Below are 13,693 nucleotides of genomic sequence, written 5' to 3' on the forward strand. Positions count from 1 at the left end.
TTTGATGATGAACTGGCTGCCTCACCTTCCAAAAGGAATTGTTTTTAATTTTCTAATGTTTCACAATGATAAACTTTCACCAATTGGGTTGCTATCCATTCTTCCTGGATCCTCTGCTCTGGGGTAAATTCACCTTCTGTATCTAGATATCTGTCTTAAATCTCACCTCCTTTAATCTCTGGGTAGCTTGTGCATCTAAGTCATGCAATTATATATGCCTGATATGAAATCATAGAACCTTACAGTGCAGAAGAAGGTCATTTAGCTCATCATGCATCTCTAACAGACAAAGATTCAATTTGATTTAGTATTATGTTAATGCACAGTGAAAAGTATTGTTTCTCGCGCACTATGCAAAACATATCGTTCATAGAGAAGGAAACAAGAGAGTGCAGAATGTAGTGTTACAGTCATAGCTTGAGTGTAGAGAAAGATCAATTTAATGCGAGGTAGGTCCATTGAAAAGTCTGATGGCAGCAGGGAAGAAGCTGTTTTTGAGTAGGTTGGAACATGATCTCAGACTTCTGTATCTTTTTCCCAATGGAAGAAGGTGGAAGAGAGTATGTCCGGGGCACGTGGGATCCTTGATTATACTGGCTGCTTTTCTGAGGATAGGAGTCTGGTTTGAGCAATGGACTGGGCTTCATTCACCACCCTTTGTAGTTTCTTGCAGTCTCAGACAGAGTATGAGCCATACCAAGCTGTGGTACAATTAGAAAGAATGCTATCTATTGTGCATCTGTACAAGTTTTTTATTTGATTTATTATTGTCACATGTATTGGTATACACTGAAAAGTATTGTTTCTGGCAACGTTTGCAGACAAAGCATTTCATTCTTCAAGAAGGAAAGAAGAGAGTGCAGAATGTAGTGTTACAGTCATACCTAGGGTGTAGAGAAAGATCAATTTAATGCAACTTTGCTGAGCTGAAAACTTTTAGAATGTAGTCATTGTTACATTGCAGGGAAATTTGGTAGCCCATTTCTGCATAGAATGGTTCCACAAACAGTAATGGAATAAATAACCAAATCGTCTGTTTTTGTTTTGGTGATATTAATTGAAGGATACATATTGGCCAGCACACCAGAAAAAGATTCCTGCTGTTTTTCAAATAGTTCATGAAATTCTTTACATCCAGTGAGGCCTGAGTTTCAGCTCCTGAAAGTGCAGTGCTCTTCCTGTAATTTACTGAAATGTTAGCCCTAGACTATATGCTCAGGTGGAGTGCTACCACCAGCTCAAGGCTGCCCCTTTTACTGGAAAACAAGGTCTTATTAGAGGAGTGACAGTAAGGTGAGACCAAACTAAGGTATTCAAAATCATGACGGGTTTTCATAGATTATAAGAAATAGGAGCAGAAGTAGTCACCTTTTGTACATGCATTAGACAAAGTACTCATGCACCTACTGCAAAACTATACAAGTACAATGAAAATAATCATAAAGTTTATTTATTAGTCACAAGTAAGCTTACATTCACAGAGTAATGAAGTTATTGTGAAAATCCTCTTATCGCCACACTCCGATGCCTGTTCAGGTTTATTGAGGGAGAATTTAACATGGCCAATACACCTAACCTGCACATCTTTGGACTGTGGAAGGAAACCGGAGCACCCGGAGGAAACCCATGTAGGCACAGAGAGAGTGTGCAAATGCCACATAAACAGTGACCCAAGCTGGGAATCAAATCCAGATCCCTAGCACTGTGAAACAGCAGTGCTAATCAGAGCGCCACCATGCCGCCCTAAGAACTGGAAGTCAATACTGAGATGTTAGCCATAATTGTACTATCCCACTCACCATGAGAATCGGAGCAGGCGAGGGATGAACAATGGAAAAGTCCATTGACCTCGGGCAGGACTTTGTGGTTTTGGGACGAGCAAGGTCATAAAATCCCACCCAGTATTCTCAAAAGAAACATTTTCTATACTTTTAATTTCCAAATAAATCTACTCAATCACATTGAACAATCTCAGTGAGAGGTTATTAGAAGGATTTTGGTATCAATCACCTGGTACAACAAAGTTGTTTTTTCAACAAACTCCAAATCAATTAAATGCAAGCACCAAGATAACCTTGGCATACATTTATCCCCAGGCTTCTCAGGTACCTCCTCACAAGGAGCCTCACAAAGATCCAATTAAATCAGAACACCTTTATGTCCCTGAACAATCCACCTCCAGGCTTGTGATCTTGTAGGTTTGTCTTCTATCTTAAATAAGAAATGTTTTGTTTATGTAATAAAAATGAACTCTTTCCCGGTTTTCACTCTGCTACTAATTCCTTTCTGAGAATCCACTTAGTGCAATTCTTAGGCCAATTTTCCTCCAAGACCCACAAACTTTGCTAATTTTTAGGTGAAAGTACTGTGTAGTTTTATTTACAACTATTCCAACCAGACATTGATAATAAGTGTACAGGAAAACCAAAAACAAAGGACTCAGGCTTTTATGGAGAAATTATTTTAAGCATTTTTCCAATACAGCTCTTAAGGTTAATTTGCATGTATTTTCCTTTTTTTTCTTTATCACAAGGTAGAGTAAGTATTTCTTGTAGATAAGGAGAAAGATGCACAAAGAGCAGGAGAACTCTTGATTCACTTGGGCCCACGAAAATAAATCTCAAACATTTCTGACACAGTCTTATATACAACCTCCAGTATCCCCTCATTCAGCTGCTTTTTGCAGTCAGGGTCCTACAATGAACATAGATTCTCAGTTTACGTATTTAGGCAGTTTTACACCAGTTTTATTTCTGCATTTTGCAGCCCACTATGATAGTGAATAATTGTGCATACAACTAATTTGCTTTAATAAAACCCCTCAGGATGTTTACGTGGCAAGATGCTATCGAGTAAGTTCAGAGCTGTTAAGCAGCCTGAGTGAGACAGAAATATCTGTAGCATGCATAATTTCTAGTTTACTGGTGATAAGGTAATAAGTAGTTTTATCCCTTATCCAATTTGTAGTCAGCTCTTTTGTGTAGTAGAAACAGTGAAATTAGGGACTATACATCTTCCCATACACGCTTTATAGCTTGCCTATTTGGATGATGTCATGTAGTACGAGGTCCAGTATAAAGTCTCACAACACCAGGTTAAAGTTCAACAAGTGAATTTGGTAACGTGAGCTTTCAGAGCGCTGCTCCTTCATCAGGTGAGTAGCACTAATCTGATGAGGGAGCAGTGCTCTGAAAGCTTGTGCCACCAAATAAACCTGTTGGATTTTAACCTGGTGTTGTGAGCCTTCCTACTGTGTGCCTATCCCAGTCCAACGCTGGCATCTCCACATGATATAGTACTAGGGTAAATCCTTAGCAAATTTCCCCTAGTAGTATATGGATGGTGCATTGGCAAATTAGAGGATTCATGCATGGCTTTACTCCATTGTGTCAATGATTGGTAAAATAAAACGTTGACCACTGTACAAAAGAAGTCTTGTTTTTAAACTATTAGTTTACACTTCTAAGTCCCTGCACCAGCATTGGATATCCTTTCTTATTATTCATCATGGGCCTGAGTATCATTGGCAAAGACAAATTTTACTGTCATCCCTAATTCCCCTTGAGAAGGTGATGCTAAGTTATCTTATGGAATCATTACAGTAAGTAAGGTGACGGTACCCTCAGTGTTGTCAGGAGGGGAGCTCCATGATTTAGACCCAAAGATGATGAAGAGATTGTGCTATATTTCCAAGTCAATTTACTTAGGGGAGACTTCAGGCGAGGGACAGGAGTGGTGGTGCTCCCAAGCAACCACTATTATTGTCTTTCTATATGCTAGAGGTTAGGGGTTTGGGAAGCACCGTCACAGAAGCCTGGGCAAGTTGTTGAAGAGAAGGTAGATGTTAGATACAGCATCCACAGTGCACCAGTTCTAGATCAAGTGAATGTTTAAGATGGCATATTTGGTGCAAATCAGTGGACTGTTTTTACCTGGATGGTAAGATAGTATTGAATTTCTTGAGTGTCGTTGGAGCTCAACTCATCCAAACAGATGAAGAGTACGACATCTCACTCCTGGCTTGTGCCTTGTAAGTGGTACAAAGCTTTTTGAGGAGTCAGGAGGTGGATCATTTGCTGCAGAATTCCCAACCTCTGACCTGCTTTTTATGTAATCATAATATATGGTTGATCCAGTCAAAGCCAGGGTTTCAGGTCAATGGTGAGTTGCCAGGATGTTAGTAGTAGAGTTTAGAATAGTAATGTTGTTGGATGGAAAGGGGAAATGGTTACATTTTCTGTTTTTGAAGATAATAATTTTCTGGCACTTCAGTAGCACAGATGTTACTTGCCACTTATCAGCCCAAGCCTGAATGTTACCCAGTTCTGTTGCATAGATACAGATTGCTTCATTGCCTGAGAAGTAATGAATAAAATGAATAGAACTGAACATTGTGCAATCAGTGAACATTCACACTTCTGACATTATGATAGACTGCAGGACATTGATGGAGCAGCTGAAGATAACTGGACTTCGAACACTACCCTGAGGAACTCCTGCAGCAACGTCCTGGTCTGAGGTAAATCGTCTCCAAGAACCACAAATATCTTTCTTTCAGATAGGTATGATTCCAAAAAGTGGAGAGTTTTTCCCCAATTACTATTAATTTCAGTTTTACTGGCCACCACAATACCATCCACACGCAGTCAAAAGCTACTTTGATGATGTAAGGGGATGTCACATTTACCTTAATCTTTTACTCATGTTTGCACTAAAGCTGTAATGTATTACTGAGCAAATGAGTAAGTGTCACTTGATATCATTGTCAATTACCTTTCATCAAGTTCCTGGTAATGGAAAGTAGATTGGTGAGATAATACTTGGCCAGATTGTGATTGTCTTGCTTTTTGTAGACAGGACAGCATTTCGTCAGGTAAGTGCCAATATTACTGTTGAACTGGAACAGCTTGGCTAGAGGTACAAATAATCCTGGATCATAAGCCTTCAGCACTGCAGCCAACATGCTGCATTCAATGTGCATGGTTCTTTCCTGATATTAAATACAGTGAATTGAGTTGGCTGAAGATCGGTTTCTGTGATAATGGGAACTTTAGAGGGAGGTGATGGTGGACATCCACTCAAAACCTCTGCCTGAGATTGGTTGCAAAATGTTTAGCCTGGTGTTTTGTATTTACATACTGGGCTTCAACAAGGAGAATGCTCATGCATCTTCCGCCTCCATTAATGATTTAATTGTTCCCCACAATTTATGGCTGGATATGGCAGAGCTTTGATCTGATCCTGCCACCTGGACATCAAACTCCTACTGACTAGTATATTCCACACTGGGTATTTGTGCTCTGTGTAAGAGCAGGTCATTGGCTCACTATCGGCTGATACTTCACCATGAGCCTTTTTTTTGGCAGTTTTTGCAAGCGGTGGTTTGCCATTGCCTTCCATTCTCAAGATTAGGCGAGGAAGCAGGACCCAAGTCAATCTCAGCAGGAACAGGAATGGAACCTAAGCTATTGCCATGATCTGAACCACGTGCGAGCTATTTGGCTAATTGTGGTACAGGTCCCACATGCATATTTGCACATATGTTAGTGCCTAATCCTAGAAGACTTGATAAAATTATAGGCATGCACAAATCTAATAGGTGGAAGGTTTGCTGCATTTAATTCCTCCTCCATTCACTGTTTTGTAATCAAATGACTCATGGATGCAAAAAGCTTGACCATTTCTTACCTAGGGAAAGTTTAGTTTAATTTTTCAAATGTGAGTTGTAATGAATTTGTCATGAACCAAGCTATCTTGCACATTATTAGCATTATTGCAGTATGCCAAATGAACGCTCTTTGCTCATTCCAGTTAAAATAAACTTATGCCATAGTTTCATTTTCTGAACTGTACATTTTGAGTCTTGATATCTTGTTCAACTTAACAATCTCAAAATACATGATGGAAGGTGGTGCAATCAAAGCAGATCCTTAATCAATAAATTGGAACATCGAAGGCAGATATTGTAAACTGGCATAAAGAAGCAGTGTCTTTTGGTTACAAGACTAAATTGCAAATCAGATAAATGGGTTAACTGAAGGAAACTTGGATTTAAGATTGGAAAGAGCCACCAGAACAGCAACCTTATGGAAAAGAATAGGTTATTAAGGGTGTAGAAAAAGAAATAAATTTAACTGAGTTAAATTGCAGGAGCACATGGGGGGACACAGTTTCACGGATTAAGAAGAACATTCCTAAGGATTTTCTTCTCATAAAAAAAAGCATATGGGGAACAGGTTGGGAGGTGGATTTGAGAACAGGGAGAAATCAGCCATAATCTGATTGAATGGCAGAGCAGGCTCAAAGGATTGAACTTACCTACCTCTGCTTCTATTCCTCTGTTCCTTTAGCATCATGAAATCCTTCCTAAAAACAAACATTGAGCACATAAGAAATGAGCTTCCAGGTAAAGTATTGAAAGTAAAACTCTGGAATTATTTAACAATGTCTCCGCACCAACCCCCCCCCCCCCCCCCCCCCCACCCACCCAGCTGTAACAATTGTGGGTGTTACAGCTGGATGGGACAGTCTTTCTGGATGGATGAATCAAATGGGCTGAATGGCCTTCCTAATGGGAAAATCAGACTTATCCATGGATGAACAAGACTGGCTGGACAAACATCTTTCTTTACTGCATCCTGATACCACTCTCACTTGTGCCTTCAATTGATCCAGAGCCGTCTTTGTCGCTGATTTATATCTTCTCTCTCATCATGTTTGCATCTGACCTCATTGTACTGGGTAACTAATATATTATATTACAGGATGCAGATTATTAATTTCCAACACATCGCTTTCTACCATATTACAGTGTGCCAGACCACTTCCATAAGGAGTTCCTTTGTCTTCCAAGGCTATAGTAAGGCAAGAATGTGACAAAAATAAAATTCATTGTGTCACAATTCATCATTACTCTCATACAGCAGGAACCCCCTTCTATGTTTCAAGGATATAGGTGCAAGCTGAACCAGTATACATTGAAAAGGCATCTGCTGCAGTTTTTAAATGCAAATCAACGCCCCCAACAGCTGGATTAAGTCAACTGGCGCCTATTGAATGTCAGTAAATATGATAGTAGAGTAGCTTAAAAAAAACAATATATGGCAACGGTGCACGAAACCTGCTTTGTTAATAAAGCCTCTAAATTATTTAGGGATGCCGAACAACAAACGGGATGAACTGCAGTGAGTTGTAGTGAGGGGAGGAGACGCTGGGCAGCAGATTCCCTCGGTAACTGCTCATCGCTGTGTGCATTAACTGGCCGAGGAAAGCGAGTCAGAGTGCAGCATACTTACTCTGAAAGCGACACTAACTCTGGCCAGACTCCGGAGTCAGCATGGCTCTCATGGTCCACCTGAAAACCGTCACCGATCTCCGAGGGAAAGGCGACAGGATCGCCAAAGTAGCCTTTCGAGGTAAATGGGGAGACTTTAAAAATATATGTAACCTCTAATACGCAGAGTGCATTTGAACGGCAAAGTGCTGCATTTGGATGCAGTAGTGTGTCTGTAGCAGGACACAGGGTGCTCATGTGTCAAGCACTGGTTTAGCCAGACGGAGGGTATTATTGACTGTCGGATCATGATGCGGTCTGACCCTGATGAAATCCATCCAGTTTTGGCACCAAAGAAAGTTATGATGCCGGGAGAGGCGGAGAGTGTGTGGAGTCGGTGTAAAACAGGGGTGACAAGCGGGATTAACTAGTTGACTGTGGTGTATTGTGGTACCTCACCTATTTAATTGACAATGGTATATTGAGATATATACAGGGCACAAACCCTGTAAATGTACATTCTAAATGCAAGTGGTCAGATCTAGTTATATTCCTACAGGTCTCAATTGTGGTTGGATTATTTTTTAGGGTGTGTAATGTGCAGACAAATCCTCAGTAAAAATCTCAGAATTGTGCTGCCATTGGCCTCATGACTAGAGCAAGCAGCTGATGATGCATGATACTTATCCCAGTCTTTCCCATTTTATTGGGCACATGTGGGGAGAGCTCGTTGGCAGAGTGTTTGATTGATCATTTCATTCTCAGATTATTGCATCTTGAGGTTTCTTGTGTTAAAACTCAGTTTAGAGATTGACTGGCAGCCAGTATGGTGTTTGGAGTCTGTTGCCCGGTCTCTGTGACTCCGGATTAGAGATGGGGGAAAGAGGCAGTTGGCGAATGTTGGAATCCAGTATGCCTCTTCTCTGGAACTAGATTGCAAGTTGAGTCACCAAGTGGCAAAAAACAGACATAAAATTGAGTAAGTCTGGAAGGAAGGAAGGGCTGTAAAGGGTCAGCGAGGAAATCAAAGGGCAAATCCCTAAAGAGATACTCAGGATGGCTCCTCCCATTCCCGGTTTCCGGCAGGTTAAGGAAAAACATTCAAATCAGAGATGTGTGATTTTTAAAAAAAATTTCACACATGGCAATAACTAAGCTTTTTATTCTTTAAACATTGTGCTAAAAATATAAGGATGGTAATTGGCTTGGGCGATGTTCGTGCAGAAGACGCTTGTATGGGATGAGGTTCAGTCCATTTAGTTAATGAAGCCATTAATGGTTTAATACTTCCATTGAAATAATGGACGGAGTATAATACCTGAGTATATTAATCATTAGTTCACAAAATGACCAACAATAATTTAACCCGTATAAAACTTAATAATGAATGCACAGAAATTCGGCACTCTCTTTTTCCGGTCATTCTGTTGAGAACTAAATAGAAATCAGCATTACAGGAAGAATAGTATCTCACCATTAGGAAGTTGCTCATCAATAAAGGGGTGCTGTTAAGATAACTTTCCCCGTGAATACTCAGTGGAAATAAGCAGGAAAGGTTGCTGAATATTTTATCAAAAATGTCATATAAATGTAATGAGAAAGGTCTTCAGAGGGAACGCACTCGCGTTTTAATTGTTCTTGCTGTCAAGTATCTATGTAATCAGACTACATCCCATTGGAGGCAGGGTTCAGTGTCACTTTAATGAGACAGGAGGCAGTGCAAAATGAAGTTTTCACGTCACCTTAAATACTGCCTGAGATCCGAAACCGCTCGACCTGATTTATACTGTAAACTGTGGTTGCAAGTGGCTAACTCTGCAAATGCGTCCTTATCTGCATGTCCAGAGCCCTACTGACCCGGCAGCTATATTTTAAGCTGAAGTAGGTTGAGGAGTCTCTTAAAATGCATTCGTATTTACACAGGGCATTTCATGATATTTGGGTATCCCAAAGAGTTTCACTGCCAATGGTGTACTTCTGAAATGTGATAACACAAGGGGGTTGGACAAATTTGAAAAGTTTGTCCCACAAAGAGCAATGAAATAAATGACAAGATCATTTGTTTTTCTGATGTTGATTGAGGGATAAAGGTTGACAAGGAAGTTGGGGAAAATCATGCATTTAGGTTTGAATTGTGCCACATTTTTAGCTCAACCCATGAAGCTAGATAAGGCCTCAAGCTTGACATCTCAACCTGACTAGCCTGCCCACCACAAGAGTCAGAGTGGGTGGACCATGGAAAGGGTCCATTGACCTCAGACTGGATTTTACGGTTTCAGGACAAGCAAGGCCAGAGAATCCTGAGCTAGTATCTCCAATACTGCAGCACTCCTTCAGTACTGTACTGAAGTGTCATCCTAGATTATGTGCTTAAGTCTCTGGAATGGGAACTGAATGTAAAGCCTTATGATTCAGAGATGAGGGTATTACCAAGCTGGATAACTACAAATATTGAGCATTCAATTTATAACGTGTGCAGAAGATCTAACTGAACACTTGAGTATTTTTAATTCTGGCGTTACATTAAGCCCAGATGTACACCATGAATTTTGCAGCCTAGACAGTATCAGATAGATTTTTGTAGGATGTCTCACAATTATCAATTCTAGCACATTCATGAATTAGATCAGAACCTGAGTCCTGCATTACATGGCTATTTTCACATCAAACAACATTTGAAACAGTTTAAAACACTGGAACTGAAGTTTTTAAATCCAGACACATTTCTAAGTCTGCTCCATATTATAGCTGAGTCTAAAGTAACCTAAAATATAGTTTGAAATACATGTGTAATTATTTCTGATTCACAGTTGCACTCTTGTAGGTGTCATTTGTACATGTTAATTATGCTGTAAAGGCATCAATGAATCCAGGCATCTAAAACAGATACAAGGTAAGATGAGGCAAATCATAATGTGCACAGTTCTTTTTCAATAAGGTTTCTAGCCAACCTGACAACTGAACAAAAGATTTTCACTGAAATGCCTTAAAATCAATACATGGAGATTTCAATTCACTGGAAATTGAGTGAAATTAATTACCTTAGAGTCTTTTAAAAGGTGAATTTCAACTTGAAAACCAAAGATGATAAAGGTTCACTGCATACATTTAATGTCAAGTTGTATTAATTCACAGAATACTGTTAATATCTGAACAAATAATTAGGATGTAGTTATCATACCTCACAATCTGTCTTCCAAAAGTGACTTTAAAAGCATTTCATGGGTTCAAAGCAACTTTGGGGACACCTTGAGGTAGAAGATGCAATATATGACAACAACAGCGATTCATGTTGATATATAATGCCTTTCATGTCATGAAATATCCCAAGACACTTCACAGGGGTATTACAAAAATAAGGTTTGACAATAGACGATATTAATTTGGATGACCGAAAGCTTGATCAAACAGGCAACAAGTGTCTTAAAGAAAGAAAATGAAAGGTGGAGAGGTGTAGGGAAAAAATATGTCAGAAGTCCAGCATTTGAAGGCATGGCCACCAATGGTGAAGTGATTAAAACTGAGGATACACAAGAAGCCAGGATTAGAGAAACAAAAATATGTCAGAGGGTTTGGGGGCTGGAGGAGATTACAGAGATGAAAAAGGGAGAGGTCATGGAGGGATTTGAAGGCAAGAATAAGAATCTTAATATCAGGACTTTGCTTGACTGGGAGCCACTGTAGGTCAGGACACATGGGGTGATAGGCAAATAGGACTTGCTGTGAGTTAAGATATGGGATGTTGAGGTATCGATGACCTCAAGTTTAAGAAGGGTAAAATGTGGAAGATTAGCCGGGAATGCATTGGAATAGTCAAATCTAAAGGCGACAAAGACATGGATGAGGCTTCAGCAGCAAATGAATTTAGGCGGGGCAAAGATGAAAAATGTTACAGAGATGGAAATAGGTGATCTTAATGATAGCATGAGTATGCGGTTGAAGGAAACTTGACACCAAGGTTGCAGACAGTATGGTTTCATCTCAGACTGTTGTACTTTGAAGCAGAGCCTGAAAACAATGACATCAGTCTATTTAAATGAAGGAAATTCCTGCTTATCCAGTACTGGATGCTGGTTAAGCCAACTCATAATTTAGCAACAGTGGAGGGCAGCACAGTGGCACAGTGATTAGCTCTGCTGCCTCACAGTGCTAGGTACCTGGTTTCAATTCCCAGCTTGGGTCACTGTCTGTGCGGAGTCTGCATGTTCTCCTCATGTCTGTGTGGGTTTCCACCAGTTTCCTCTCTCAGTCCGAAAGACTGTGCATTAGCCATACTAAATTCTCCAGGGGATCTTCACAGTAACTTCATTGCAGTGTTAATGCAGACACTAATAAACTTTAAAGGAGTCGAGAGAGGTGATAGTGAAGTAGAAGTAAGTGTCCTAAGCACGAGTGAAAAGTAATACTGTGGGCAGGATTTTCCATGCAACTCACCATTCTAGTCTTGCCATTGTCAATAGAGTTTTCTGTCATGAACTTTGCGACAGGGGTGTGCCGTTGACAGAACCGGAAGAACCTGCTTGTATGAACGGCCGGAAAGTTCTGGCTTTGTCTTTAGATAATGTTGCCATGGGGCAGCATGTGGATGGAAAAAAGGATAGCTGCCCAGGAATGTCCTGTACAAAAAAGTAGAAATCCAACCTGACCAGTTACCACCCAATCAGTCTACTCTCGATCATCAGTAAAATGATGGAAGAGGACTATCAACAGTGCTATCAAGCAGCAATTGTTTAACAATAATCAGTTCACTGATACTCAGTTTGGGTTCCGCCAGAGCCACTCAGCTCTTGACTTAATTTCAGTCTTAGTTCAAACATGGATAAAATAGCTGAACTCCAGAGATGAGGTGGGAAGATGAGGTCCTTTACTTCAAGATAGCATCCAAAAACTTGGCAGCAAGGACTTAGCAGAATTAGAGTCAATGGGAATCGGGGGAAAACTGCTTAGACTCATACCCAGCACAGGAAAGATGGTTGTGGTTGTTGGAGATCAATCATCTCAGCTGTCAGACATTACTGTAAACTTTCCTCAGGGTAGTGTCCCAGGTCCAGTCATCTTCAGCTGCTTAAATGATGTTTGCCAGTGTTTTCATGATGTTCAGCACCATCTGCAACTCCTCAGGTATTGAAGTAGTCCATGTCCAAATGCAAGAAGATTTGGACAATATTCAGGCTTAGGCTGACAAGTGACAATAACATTTGCACCACATAAATGCAAGGCAATGACCATCTCCAACATGAGAGAATTTTGCCATCGTTCCTTGACATCCAATGACATTACCATTTCTGAATCTCCTACTATCAATATTCTGGAGCCAATGACCAGAAACTAAGCTGGACTATCACCCCATCCATCACCTATGAACAGTGAAAGCAGTGTACACCATCTACAAGATGCATTGCAGTAATTTACCAAACTTCCTTGGACAGCATTTTCAAAACCAACGACCACTACCATGTAGAATTACAAGGGCATCAGACACATGGGAGCACCACTACCTGAAAGTTCCCTCCAAGTCACTGACCATGCTGACTTGGAAATATAATCGCTATTCTTTCACTGTCACAAGCTAGCTCCCTAACAGCATTATGGGAGTGCCTACAGTTTAAGAAGTTAGCTCTTGAGGGGAATAAGGAATGAATAATAAATGCTGGTGTAGCCAACAATGTCCATACCCCAAGAATGAATACAAAGAAAAGTAACTCTGGCAGTGTTAGATGCAAGTCTTTCTTTCTATTTATCATTACTACCATAAATTTGTAACTGAAACTCATTTTCAATGGGTATTGTTTTGAGGTTTAAATTATGCCTTTGTTACTCTTGATATTTTTGACATTTATATTTCAGACTATTTTCACAGGTGGCCCTAAGTCCCAGGGGATATTTTTGTGCACTCTAATAATAAGGTAAAATGAAAAACAGACCAGGAAATGAACAGAGAATCCCATTCAGATTTCCTGGACTTCTGGTTTTGTACCATGTCTTCAATAGATCATTGTTTTCTCAGAAGGAGGGAGTATCACGCCATACTTGACCAATTTTGCAGCTTTAATTTCCAAAATATTTTATTAAGAATGAAGAGAACACTGATCAGTGGATCGCGCATCTATAACTCTACCTTGACGTTTTTCAATGGCCTGGTTGATACACTGTAATACAAAGTTGAAAAAAGTAGTTTTTAAGAATTTTAATTTCACTGAAGCGGCTTTAGGCCAATCCACATCAAACAACCTGATCTGATCTTAGGTGAGGCGATGGCCTAGTGGTATTATCGCTAGACTCTTAATCTAGAAACTCAGCTAATGTCTGCAGACCTGAGTTTGAAACTCTCCATAACAGATGGCAGAATTTGAATTCAATAAAAATAATCTGAAATTAAGAATCTACTGATGACTATGAAACCATTGTCAACTGTCAGAA

The 13,693-nt window shown here is 40.0% G+C and overlaps 1 protein-coding gene across 3 annotated transcripts in view; it reads left to right on the top strand.

The window, feature by feature from the left end:
• Positions 1-7,336: 7,336 nt before the first annotated feature.
• otofa (otoferlin a) overlaps positions 7,337-13,693 on the top strand; it is a 335,468-nt gene continuing 329,111 nt past the window's right edge. For all 3 annotated transcript variants that reach the window (XM_080193269.1, XM_080193267.1, XM_080193268.1), the window contains exon 1: positions 7,337-7,415. In XM_080193269.1, coding sequence (XP_080049395.1) covers positions 7,337-7,415 — 79 coding nt within the window. The remainder of the gene's footprint in view (positions 7,416-13,693) is intronic.

The sequence above is a fragment of the Carcharhinus amblyrhynchos genome, chromosome 7, assembly GCF_965287045.1.
Source record: "Carcharhinus amblyrhynchos chromosome 7, sCarAmb.v2.hapA, whole genome shotgun sequence".
Lineage (NCBI taxonomy): Eukaryota > Metazoa > Chordata > Chondrichthyes > Carcharhiniformes > Carcharhinidae > Carcharhinus > Carcharhinus amblyrhynchos.